The sequence below is a fragment of the Bos taurus genome, chromosome 10, assembly GCF_002263795.3.
Source record: "Bos taurus isolate L1 Dominette 01449 registration number 42190680 breed Hereford chromosome 10, ARS-UCD2.0, whole genome shotgun sequence".
Lineage (NCBI taxonomy): Eukaryota > Metazoa > Chordata > Mammalia > Artiodactyla > Bovidae > Bos > Bos taurus.
Window position 1 is genome coordinate 102,887,783 of NC_037337.1, and position 13,445 is coordinate 102,901,227.

At 38.7% G+C, this 13,445-nt stretch overlaps 1 protein-coding gene across 5 annotated transcripts in view; it reads left to right on the forward strand.

Moving 5' to 3' along the window:
• The window catches only part of CTDSPL2 (CTD small phosphatase like 2), a 75,819-nt gene that overhangs the window by 18,211 nt on the left and 44,163 nt on the right, over nt 1-13,445 (forward strand). For all 5 annotated transcript variants that reach the window (XR_236236.5, XM_024997759.2, XM_005212211.5 and 2 more), the window contains exon 2: nt 6,626-6,835. Coding sequence is in view for 4 of the 5 variants with exons in the window: in XM_024997759.2 (XP_024853527.1) it covers nt 6,650-6,835 (186 nt within the window). In the remaining variant the exon portion in view is untranslated. The remainder of the gene's footprint in view (nt 1-6,625; nt 6,836-13,445) is intronic.

The window sequence follows — 13,445 nt, forward strand, 5'->3', positions numbered from 1 at the left end:
AGAGACATTACTTTGCCAACAAAGGTCCATATAGTCAGGGCTATGGTTTTTCCAAGTAGTCATGTATGGATGTGAGAGTTGGACTGTGAAGAAAGCTGACCGCCGAAGAATTGATGCTTTTGAACTGTGGTGTTGGAGAAGACTCTTGAGAGTCCCTTGGACTGCAAGGAGATCCAACCAGTCCATCCTAAAGGAGATCAGTCCTGGGTGTTCATTGGAAGGACTAATATTGAAGCTGAAACTCCCAATACTGTGGCCACCTGATGCGAAGAGCTGACTCATCCGAAAAGACCCTAATTCTGGGAAGGATTAAAGGCAGGCAGAGAAGGGGACGACAGAGGATGAGATTGTTGGATGGCATCACCGACTCAATGGACATGAGTTTGGGTGAACTGCGGGAGTTGGTGATGGACAGGGAGGCCTGGTGTGCTGCGGTCCATGTGGTCGCAAAGGGTCGGACACGACTGCGCGACTGAAGTGAACTGCTAACGGTGGTTTTTGTCGTTTGTCGAGTTGTACTGTTGCTTTTTGAGGACAGGGTTTGTTGGCGTCCTCACTGGTCGTGGTCAGGCTCTGATGGGGCTGTATTCTGGCTCTCCATCCTGCTTCCCTGTTGTTTTGCTCAATGCCGTGTCTTGGCTCTCAGGAACCTGGTAGATGACAGATGTGGGCTTAGAAACGGAAATATTAATAAATTACTCTCACAGCAGTTTCAGAGGAGCAGTACCAGTATTGGAAGATTTGAAGATAATATGTATGACTACCGAAGCACTATATACCTTTTTCTTGGCAGTGCTCTCCCCACTCTTGCCTACTTTCTTTCTGTTTTGGCCGTGCTGGGTGGCACGTGGGATCCTGGTTTCCCTACCATGGATCAAATCGGTGCCCCTTGCAGTGGAAGTGTGGAGTCCTAACTACCGGGGAAGTCTCTCCCTCACTTGTAAAAGGTTGAGTGAATCTACATTTATATAGAATATAGCTATTACATGATAACTGTTTGTAGCTATATGTTTTATGTTTGACAATCACCATTGGTTCTAAAGGAATACCTGTAGTCAATTTGGTTTTCTGAAATGCTCATTTAAGTTTTTCAGGAAGGATTCCCTGAGCACAGTATTCACCGAATTCTTACACATTGGTAATAGTTTGTCCATAGCTGTTATTTTTGCAAGTTATTTCTGTTGGATATAAAATCTTTGGTTTGTATGTTCTTCCCTTGATTATTTTATTTTAAATATATTACTCCATTTTTCATCTGGCGTGAACCATTGCTATTGAAAAATTTAGAATAGTCTAATTGGGTTATAAAGTCACTTAGTGCATGTCTGCAGACTACTGCCCGTGGACTGACTGCTTCTAAACACTTGTTTGTTTGCTTTGTACACAACTGTGTCCATTCATTTGCATGTTGTCTTAGGCTGCTTTTGCTATACTGTGCCATAGACGGTACAGAAACCAGTGAGCATGGTGGCCGACAGTGATGTCAGAATTTCATTTTCTTTGAATGATTCTGGACTTAAGATAGGTTTATTCATAGATATTTTTGAAAATATTTTTAAAAATTTAAATCAAATACAAACAGCTTTCTTTGTGAAAAATTCCCCTATGCATTTGCTATATGGGAATTTTCCTTTTCTAAGGAGTGCTGTGCTGAAGAACAAAAAATTAAAATTTTTACACTGTAGAGTTTTTAGTAATACATGCCTTGAGTAAATCCCTTAGAAGTTCATATTGACTCTTTAGGAAAAAAGGCAGTATTTATTTTATTTGGGGATGACAACTTAAAAACTGAGCACCATTTGGTGATGAAAAACAATGGAAAGATATTTTAGTACTCTTCTGGTGAAGCCTTTGAGTTTGGGTTTTTGGTTGAAATAGATTTTGTGTGTGTGCGTGTGTGCACTTTCTGTATTTTAAAAAAGGGAGGCATCCTAACTCTTCTTCTGTGGACATTGTGTTGGGTTATTAAAGACATCACTTCAGCTTCCTCATTTGTCTGTAAGACCCTGCTCTTTGCCAAGAATTCCTGTACCTTTAAGAGTTTAGCGTGCCTAACAGGTCAGACCTTTCTGGGACTGTGCTCACTGCTGTGAGTAGTTGTATGTCCTCTGCACTTTACAGCCTTTTCTAAATCCATTTCCATTTTGAGCGTCAAGATGAATGTATTCAATATACAGGGGAAAAGATAGTTAAGGGGCTATAGTTTAGTGATGATTGAAGTAGGATTAGAAGTAACATCTCTTGATTCTTAGTATAGTAGTTTTCACTCTTTTCTCAGTTGTCTCTTTAACAGATTCTAATTCGGGGAATATTCTCAACTACTGAGTCTTGGGACAACTTTGCCAGTCATTACTTTTCTCACCAGTAAAATGAGAGTTCAGACTGATGCCCTCGTCTTTTCTTTGTGGTGCTAGCTTTTTCCTTTGTACGTGTCACTGGCGCAGTAGGTTCACAGTGTTCCCGGTGCGCAGCTGGTGATTCAGGTACACATGTATATTATTTTCCATTATAAGTTGTTACAAGATTCGTCCCTTAGACATGCACTCTCTAATATGATAGCCACTAGGCACAGGTGGCTATTTAAAATTAAATTAATAAAAACTAAGTGAAATTAAAAATTCAATTCCTCAGTCACACTAATTACATGTTAAGCACTTGGTTTCCACCCACGTCTAGTGGCTGCCGTATGGGACAGTGCAGACACAAAGTATTTCCATTGTTGCAGAAAGTTCTATTGGATAATGCTGTGCCTGGATGTTTTCCGTTCGGATTTGCCGCTGAAGCAGTGATAGCCATCTGAAAAACACTGAAAGGGGCTAGGAATTGCAAGTGCAAATGGAGATAACCTGAGATTTTGAAAGGTTGGCTTCCTGATAAGTTGGTAAAGAATCTGCCTGCAATGCAGGAGACCCCAGTTCAATTCCTGGGTCAGGAAGATCTGCTGGAGAAGGGATAGGCTACGCACTCCAGTATTCTTGGGCTTCCGTTGTGGATCAGCTGGTAAAGAATCAGTCTGCAGTGCAGGAGACCTGGGTTCGATCTCTGGGTTGGGAAGATCCCCTGGAGAAGGGAAAGGCTACCCAAGCCAGTATTCTGGCCTGGAGAATTCCATGGACTGTATAGTCCATTGGGTCACAAAGAGTCAGACACGACTGAGCGACTTTTACTTCACTTCACAAGATACTGACTGTAGTTCCCTGTGGTGTACAATAAACCTTTGTTGCTTGATGCATATCTGTTTTTTTTTTAAATTAGAAGTTTAGCATTCTATTCATACTAAATCAAACAAGTGGAATCAAAATGTCATAAAGTTTTAGTTAGGCAAAAATTCGTAAGTTTCTAAAATACATGTGTTGTATATACTATTTATATATATCTGTGCAAAGCTTTTCTACTATGCTTGATAAAGGTTGAGAAGGAACATCAAAAAAAAAAAAAGAGATGGAAAAATTGGAAAACATAAACTAAGTGAAATGGGAACTGCTGCTGCTGCTAAGTCGCTTCAGTCGTGTCTGACTCTGTGCAGCCCCATAGACGGCAGCCCACCAGGCTCCCCCGTCCCTGGGATTCTCCCGGCAAGAGCACTGGAGTGGGTTGCCATTTCCTTCTCCAGTGCATGAAAGTGAAAAGTGAAAGTGAAGTCACTTAGTCGTGTCCGACTCTTAGCGACCCCATAGACTGCAGCCTACCAGGCTCCTCCGTCCATGGGATTTTCCAGGCAAGAGTACTGGAGTGGGGTGCCATTGCCTTCTCCGAAATGGGAACACTGAGTATGAAATAGGGAAAGGGAAACAGGCCAGATCAAAGATCATCATATAGTCCAGGTGCTTTAAACACGGCTGCTCGTTAGAAGCATGTCCGGAGCTCTGGAGGAAAAAATCAATACTTGGGCATTTGTATTTTTCAAAAAATGTCAAGATAATTCTGATATGCATCTGGATTTTAAAAAGTGATTACAGGTGTTTCTATTAAATAGTAGTTCTGGATGATACAGAGTTCTATCATTGTTCTGTTGACCAATCATGATGCAGTAGTATTAAGTGAGTAATAGTTACATAATCACGATAGTAAAAGATATTTGTCAGTTTTCACAATCAACAGCCTGACAAAAAATAAAAATTACAATTGCAAGCCATAATGGGAACATGATTAACAGTATAAAATAATTACAAACAATGGGGGGAGGGGTCAAGCAGAGTGACGTGGTGAGTGGAAGTGCATGCATGCACATGTTTTCATCTCCCAGCCAGCCTCTGTCTTTTGGTTGGTTTATTTGATCCTATTACAGTTTTCTTAATTGTTTTGGGTTTATTTTCTGTAGGTAGGTCTTTTCCTTCGCTTGTTTCCTGTCTAGAGACGTTCCTTTAGCGTTTGCTATAAAGGTGGTTTGATGGTGCTGAATTCTCTTAGCTTTTGCTTGACTGGAAAGCTTTTGATTTCTCCATCAAATCTGAGTCTTGCTGGGTAGAGTATTCTTGGCTATAGGTTCTTCCCTTTCATCACTTTAAATATATCATGCCATTCCCTTCTGGCTTGTAGAGTTACTGTTGAAAAATCAGCTAATAGCCTCATGGGAGTTCCCTTGTATGTTATTTGTCGTTTTTCCATTGTTATTTTTAGTATTTTATCTCTGTCTCTAACTTTTGTCAGTTTGGTTATTATGCATCTTGTTGTGTTTCTTCTTGGGTTTATCCTGCCTGGGACTCTGTGCTTCCTGAACTTGGTTGACTATTTCCTTTCCCATGTTAGGGAAGTTTTTAGCTATTATCTCTTTAGGTGTTTTCTCAGGTCCTTTCTCTCTCTCTCCTCCTTCTGGGACCCTGTGATGTGAATGTTGTTGTGTTGAACGTTGTTCTAGAGGTCTGTTAGGCTGTCTTCTTTTTTTGCCGCCTTCTTCCTATATTATGTTGTGTGGCGGTGGTTTCCACTTTTCTGTCCTGCAGTCATTTACCTGTTCTTCTGCCTCAGTTATCCTGTTCCTTCTAGGGTACTGTTCACTTCTGTTCTTTGGTTCTTGCTGGTCTTTGGTAAATATTTCTTGCATCTTCTCCATTGTTTTCCCAAGATCCTGGATCATCTTCACTATGATTATTCTGAATTCTTTTTCTGGAAAGTTGCATATCTCCACTTCATTTAGATTTTCTGGGGTTTTATCTTGTCCTTTCATCTGGGACATAACTTTCTGCTTTTTCTTCCTAATTAAATTTCGATAATGTGGTTTCTGTTTAAGCCACTGTGGGACTGTGGTTCTTACTTCTTCTAATGGAGAAGATGCAGAGGCAGGAACTGGTGGTGGGAAAAACTGGGTCTTGCTCTGGTGGGCAGGGCCTTGCTCAGTAAAACTTTAACCCAGTTATCTGCCGATGGGTGGGGTTTCACTCCCTCCCTGGTAGTCGTTTGGCCCTGGGTTCTACAGGCTCTGTGGTAGGGTTAATGGGGACTTCCAAGAGGGACTTCCAAGAGGGTTTATGCCGAGGGGGCCTGCCCCACCTGCTGCCGCCAGCACCCCATCTCTGTGCTGAGCCCCTGCCGACCTCCACACCCACAGGAGACTCTTCAATGCCAGTTGGTGTCTCTGCTCTGTCTCCTGTGGGGTCCTGCTCCTTTCCTCTGGGTCTTGGTGTGTGCAGGAGTGTTTGTGCCCTCCAAGACTGCAGCTTCTGTTTCCCCCAGTCCTGTGGAAGTCCTGTAAACAAATCCTGCTGGCCTTCAAGGCCAGATTCCCTGGGGATTCTCAGTCCCTTTGTCAGATCCCCAGGCTGGGAAGCCTGACATGGGGTTCAGAACCTTTACAACAGTGGGAGAACTTCTTTGGTATTACTGTTCTCCAGTTTGTGGGTCACCCAGCCGGTGGGCATGGGATTTGATTTTATTGTGATTGTGCCCCTCCCGTCATCTCACTGAGGCTGCTTCTTTGTCTTTGGACGTGGGGTGTCTTTTTCTGGTGGGTTCCAGTGTCCTCCTGTCCTTGGTTGTTCAGCGGCTAGTTGGAGTTTTGTGCTCTCGCAGAAGATGAGCACCATCCTTCTACTCCGGCAGCTTGAGCCAGATGAGTTTGGTTTTTAAAGGATCGACGCATGTGGTAAGATCAAATCCTGTAAAATGATTGACTCAATCTTGCCGCACTTTTGTACTTGTTGATTATTAGAATTGTGTTCTTGGAACTAATTCATTCAATGACTTAAGGGTTTTTTCCACTACATTGTGATCTCCTGAGGGTAAAAACCTTCTCTCTCTTGTTTTACCAGGTACTTACTTACCCAGTAAATACTTGTTGAACGAATGAGTGATTAAATGAATGATAGTGTCAGCAAGGATGGAGGCACTACAGTATTCTGAAAGGGACGTGCACACTCTATTAGATCACAGGGTGTAATATTTCAGAAGTTGTGGGAAGGTTATTTGGGAGAATGTAATAAAATTCAAAGCACTATGCCTTTCAGTTAAAAAGTTAGTTTCTTGGGAATTCTCTGGTGCTCTAGAGGTTAGGACTCTGCACTGTCTGTGCTGAGGGCCTGGTTTTGATCCCCATCAGGGAAACTAAGATTCTACAAACCTAGGTAAACTGGGCACACGTGGGTACACTAGGCTTAATTTTAATAACCTGATTATTTTTCTTTTATAGTTTTACATGTGGCACCCATAAAAGATGAGGCTGAGAACACGGAAGGCTTCTCAGCAATCAAATCAAATCCAAACACAACGCACTGCCAGAGCAAAGAGGAAATACTCAGAAGTTGATGACAGCCTGCCTTCAGGAGGAGAAAAACCACCGAAGAATGAAACCGGCTTGTTGTCTTCAATTAAAAAATTCATTAAAGGAAGCACACCCAAGGTAATGGTTTTACCTGATAATTATATCATTAAAAAGGAAACTTAGATTGTGTTCTTTAAGCTTATGAAGATGAGAAATCTAATATTGCTAGAGCCCCATTTAACGAAGTGTGTCTCCATTTTGGTGTTGAGTATTTACATGTAAAATATTTAATGGTTGGTCAAGAAAACAGTATTCTACTTAACTGATCCTGTTAGCCTTCTGTTTTTTCAGCTTAGTATTTTGGGAAGTAAAAGAAATTTTTTCTTAGTCATTTATTTGAGTTATTTCTTTTTTATTCATTTCAAACATAAGTTAAAGTTTCTTGTTAATATTGATACGTTGTCTAATTAGGAAGATGATTTATCTGAATTCTAACCGTTGTACAATGAAAATGTCGTATTCATTGAAGGGAGAACAAAGTTATTAAAGAAAGAATGGGGAATTCCCTGGGGGTCCATGGTCAAGACTTGGCACTCCCACTGCCGTGGGCCTGGATTCAGTTTCTGGTCAGGGAACTAAGACCCCACTGGCCATGTGGCAAAAGAAAGAAAGAAGGGGCACTAACCAGGAGGCATGAGCTCTAGATTCATACTTCCTCCTGTGGACCAACTTGAATTCTGAGGAAAGTCATTTTCCCCTCTTAGCCTCAAGAAGACAGTAAAATGGGACTCATACTAACTGCCTTGTCTGCCTCAGAGTTGTTTTCAGATTAGATGGCAAACAGGTGGAAAAGCAGTTTGAGAAGTTCTAATGTACTCTGTAAATAATAGTGTTATCATTCATTTTTCGTTGATTTTATTATCAACGAAATTGACTACTGTTGTGTTCTTACTTCGGATTATTATATATAATAAGTTGCTTATAGTGTAAATTTGTCACTTTGGTAGAAAAGTAAAGTGTTATTTTTTTGTAATGATGGATTTCTTTTGCTAATTTTAAGTATAATTTTTAAAAGTTTCTATGAGTTAATTTACATAGGCCTATAAATATTGTAGTATTATTGTATAAAAAAGATGAAATTCCTTCCAGAAACAAGAATTCTTGAATCTTTAAGTTTCTGTTGGGTTGTCCTTAGCCCTGTTGATGAGAACATCACTGTGTCAAGTTCATTCTCTGAACAGCTCTGAATATTGTGAAGTTCTTCCTCATCTTGAAGAAAGTATACCTACCCTTTCCTTGCCTCACATGTTCTTTTTCTCCTTGTGCAAGTGCAAACACTCAGTCACCGTCCTGGCTAAATAGTTCTAGTTTTCATTATATGGCATTATATGATAATAGGTTAGCATCTTGGTCAGCTTTTTCTTGGTTACCTTGTTCCTGAAAGGTAACAACCAGAAATGAAAATAGGTTTTTGGGTTTTTTTTCTTCCCTGTGTCTTCTGACTTCTGTTCATGTTAGTCATGCTTTCTTTTTTTTTTTTTTTTTCATTTAGTAGTTTTCGTTCTTTGTTGGTCAGCAGATTTTTGCCCATGTCAGTTAATGTTTATTCAGGGTTGTCGGTTATTTTTTTTTAAGCAAAAAACTAAAATTTTGTTATTAATGCCTATCCATTAGTGGATTAGGCCAATAAAAACCTGTTTGCAAGCTAATATCTTATTCATTAATTAATATTTTTGAGCAAGGTTTTCACCACAGCTATAAATTCATTTAATTCATCCCAGATTTCATTCTTATATTCAGTAAGATTATTGTGATAATTAGGATTTGAATGCCTTACTGAAATCAGAGTATACTGTTTCTTTTCCTATCTACTGTCCTTTTGTTAGAAGTAAATTAAAAGATGATTTTGTCATTTATTATCCTAATGATGTTATGCTGTTGTGTTGCTTATTTGCTAAGTTGTGTTGACTCTTTGCAACCCCATGGACTGTAGCCCGCCAGACTTTGTGTCCCTGGGATTTCCCGGCAGGAATACTGGAGCAGGTTGCCATTTCCTTTTACGTGGGATCATCCCAACCTTGGGATTGAACCTGCACCTCTTGCATTGGCAGGGAGACTTTTTACCAGTGAGCCACCTGGGAAGCTTATACTGGCTTCTAATTGTTAATTCTTTCTTATCTAAATTGTTATTAAACCATCTTCTTAATAATGCATTATTCTTAATAATAGGTTTTACTATGTATTTATGTTAATAGTACACTAATACACACCTCTTAAATGAACAATATATGTTTATTAAATTATCTAAGTATTCTAATGACCTTTATATCAAGTTAGAGCTAGAATACAGATTAAAACTTATTAGCAAAATGTTAATAAAAATGGATCAGTGATACTAAACTGGAAAGAATACCAGCAGCCGTTGAAACTAGAAGTTGAGTTCAGTTCAGTCGCTCAGTTGTGTCCGACTCTTTACGACGCCATGGACTGCAGCACGCCAGGCCTCCCTGTCCATCACCAACTCCCGGAATTTACCCAGACTCATGTCCATTGAGTCGGTGATGCCATCCAACCATCTCATCCTTTGCCGTGCCCTTCTCCTCCTGCCTTCAGTCTTTCCAAGCATCAGGGTCTTTTCAAATGAGTCAGCTCCTTGCATCAGGTGGCCAAAGTATTGGAGTTTCAACTTCAACATCAGTCCTTCAATGAACACCCAGGACTGATCTCCTTTAGAATGGACTGGTTAGATCTCTTGCAGTCCAAGGGACTCCCAAGAGTCTTCTCCAACACCACAGTTCAAAAGCATCAATTCTTTGGCACTCAGCTTTCTTTATAGTCCAACTCTCACATCCATACACGACTACTGGAAAAACCATAAGCTTGACTAGACGGACCTTTGTTGGCAAAGTAATGTCTCTGCTTTTTAATATGCTGTCTAGGTTGGTCATAACTTTCCTTCCAAGGAGTAAGCATCTTTTAATTTCACAGCTGCAGTCACCATCTGCAGTGATTTTGGAGCCCCCAGAAATAAAGTCAGCCACTGTTTCCACTGTTTCCCCATCTGTTTGCCATGAAGTGATGGGACTGGATGCCATGATCTTAGTTTTCTGAATGTTGAGCTTTAAGCCAACTTTTTCACTCTCCTCTTTCACTTTCATCAAGAGGCTTTTTAGTTCCTCTTCACTTTCTGCCATAGAGTGGTGTCATCTGCATATCTGAGGTTATTGATATTTCTCCTGGCAACCTTGATTCCAGCTTGTGCTTCTTCCAGCCCAGTGTTTCTCATGATGTGCTCTGCATATAAGTTAAATAAGCAGGGTAACAATCTACAGCCTTGATGTACTCCTTTTCCTATTTGGAACCAATGTGTTGTTCCATGTCCAGTTTCAACTGTTACTTCAAACTAGAAATCATAACAGTAAAGAAGAGCAGAAAGCCTAGTTGATATTCAGAGACCAAGTTTCAAAAAGCCAGAGTCATAAGACAAGCATGAGAGCAATATCAGACACCTGAGAAAGAAGACAGCTCAAAAGAGAAAGCAAGACCTGTCTATAAAGTTCCATTTTAACCATATACTTTTAAAAGTTCAAAAGAAGAGAAAGAAAAGGAACCAAAGAAGCCAGTGGCTGCATAAGAAATTTTCTAACTAACTTGGATTTAAAAAAGACCCTTGTAGAAATAAGAGTAGTCTGTCACCCAGTCAGAAAAACTGAAGACAGAGGATGATGATTCATGAAAAAATACGAGGGTAAAGGTTTTTCCTAGACAAAATAAGCTTCAACTTTGATAGAATATAAATAAAAGACCAAGTCAGTAGCATAGAAAGACTCAATTCTTTGTTTCTTTCATCAAGAAAATTTTCAGTCCTTACATAAGGTAGGTGATGCTATGAAGATACCATGTGACTGCTTTGAGACAGTCGAATTGTACCTGGGTTAGATCCCAGCTTGTCCCTTGTTGGAGAGGCAGTCGTGCACAGCAGTCACGGGCTCAGGGTCTGAAACCAGGCGCATCAGTTTCAGTGCCAGTGTTGCTGGTGAAAGCTGTGTAACCCTGGCCGAGTTATTTAACTCTCCTTTGCTTATTTAACTGAGTTATTTAACTCTCAGTTTCCTCTCCTGTAATACAGAGATGCTAGTAACAACGTCATGTGGTTTGAAAGCTTAAGTGTTTGTAAGAGCGTGTTAACTGGAAGCGCTGAGAATGACACGGGGCACACAGCAGTGCCCAGCGACGGGTGATTGACTGTGATACTTGCTTTTAATTTTTCTAATCTTGGACAAGCTATTTATTATAGTCATTATTGTTATAATTAACATTGTAAGTTGTCTAAATTCATTGAGCCTAAGTTTTTTTTTAATCTGTAAAATACCAAATGATGGTTGTAAAGTACCTGATACTCAATAAACACTAGCTGCCAACCCCTACCCAAATTTTGAAAAAGACAACACCACTGTATTTAAGATACTGAGATAAAAGATAGCATTTTAAATACTACTTTAGATCCCTTATACTTACATGTCAGTTTTAGAATTAGCTTGTCTATTTCTCCAAAGAAAACCTACTGGGATTATAATACTGTATCACATGTATATATCATTTGGTGAGACTGTACGTCTTAGCTGTATTGAGTCTGCCAGTTCGTGATCATGATAAATCTCAGTGTTAATATAAGTGTTTTTAATTTTTTTGTGCTAATGTGAGGGTGTTACACATACTAATTAGTTCTGTTCTCAGGTATTTGATGTTTTATGGTGCTGTTTTAAATGATATAATACATTTAAAGTTTTTACTTTGTTTGTTGTAATATATATAAATATAATTAATTTTTCTGTGTTGACTGGGATACTGTGTAAAATTGCTAGGTTTACTTAATCATTCTAGTCTTTAAGATTTCATAGGGTTTTATACATATATAATCATATTATATACCAGATATGATTTCCTTTTCTGATTTCTAGACCTTGTATTTCTTTTTCTTCATTATTGCATTGGTTAGGACCTCTAGGACATTTAGTCGAAGTGGTAAAAGCAAACATTTGTCTTGTTACTGGTCTTAGGGGAAGAGAGTTTGTTTACATTAGGTATGTATGTCTGTCATAGTTATCTTCTGTCTGTTTGAGGAAGTTCCCTTCTGTTCCTAGTTTGCTGTAAGATTTTATTATATTGGATTGAGATGTTCTCCAGATTTTGCTCTTTTAATGTGGAGTAGGACATGAATTTTTTTAACTGAAAATTAAACTTGTATGGCTGGATACAGTTTGCTGCCGTGTTTTGTTGTTGTTCTTAAAGATGTTTTGTGTCTGTGCTCATGAGGGTTTGGTCTGTAGTTTTGATTTGTAATACTTTTGAGATTCTGAGGGTCAGAGTTATGCATCGGATCATGACCCAGGAACTGTCCGTCTGCTTCTCTGTTTCTGAAAGAGCTTGTAGTGACGGAGTATTATCTCAACCTTAAATTATTAGTAGAATTCAGTGGTGAATTCTGGAGAGGGATTTTTGGAATGTGACTTGGATTTCTTTGTGTGATAACTTTTTACTATAAATTTGATTTCTTTAATACATATGAACTTCTTTAGCTTCTCTATTTCTGTTTGAATTTTGGTCATACGTGTTTTCCAGGGAATTTGTCTATTCGTTGAAGTTGTCAAGTTATTAGATATAAAGTCTTTGCAGTATTTCTCTATTAACCTAATAGTCTCTGTAGGATCTATAATGATGTTCTTCTTTTCACTCCTGATGTGAACAATTTATTTTTGTTTTGATCCCTTTGCAACTGGAGCTTTATCAGTTTTATTACTTTTTCAAAGAACCAACATCTGCCTTTGTACATTTTCTCTTTTCTTTCCACTGTCTATTTGATTTCTACTTGTTATTTTTAATATTTCTTTCTACTTTATGTTTGGTTTACTCTTACTTTTCCAGCTTATACAAGCGAGAACTTAGATTAGGAATTAGTAAACTTTTTCTGTAAATATTTCAGATAAGTAATATTTAAGTCTTTGCAGACTGTCTTGTCTGAAATTGCAGTTACTACTCGACTCTCCCATTGTAGATAATGCATAAATGAATGAGTATGACTTTGGTTGTTGATATTTGATTTTCATGCAATTTTCATGAGTCATAAAATAGTGTCATTTGTTTGATTCCCACCTCCCCCTACCACCATATTAAAATATAAAAACTACTTTTGGTTTGCTGGTCATACAAAAACAATGTGTTAGGCTTGGCGTTTGTACTGTAGTTTCCCAGCCCCTTGCTTAGATCAGTAATACTACACTTCAGTTTTTTTCTAATTCAAATACTTACAGCTATGCAGTTTCAAAATACTGCTTTCCCATACATTCTGACTGTATTTTTATTACCTTTTGGTCCATGGATTATTTAGAAATACGTTATTTAATTGTCAGATCAGATATTTGGGCATTTATTAGATGTCTTTTAATTGTTTATATCTAATTTAATATTATTGTGACCTAAGAACATATACTGTATGACTTCACTTCTTTGGTGTCTTTTGATATTTTTTAACATATGGACTGTTTTGGTAAATGTCCCATGTGTTTGAAAAAAATATGCACATTCTGGAATTGATTAGTACAGTTCTGTAAATATCAGTTAATCAGATAGTTTGATAGTATTCAAATACTCTGTGTCTTCTTTTAAGTCTCCGTCTCTTAATTATGAACTCTCCACCTTCCGTTCTGTCAGCTCTCACTGCGTGTGTTGTGAAGCTCTCTTGTTAGGG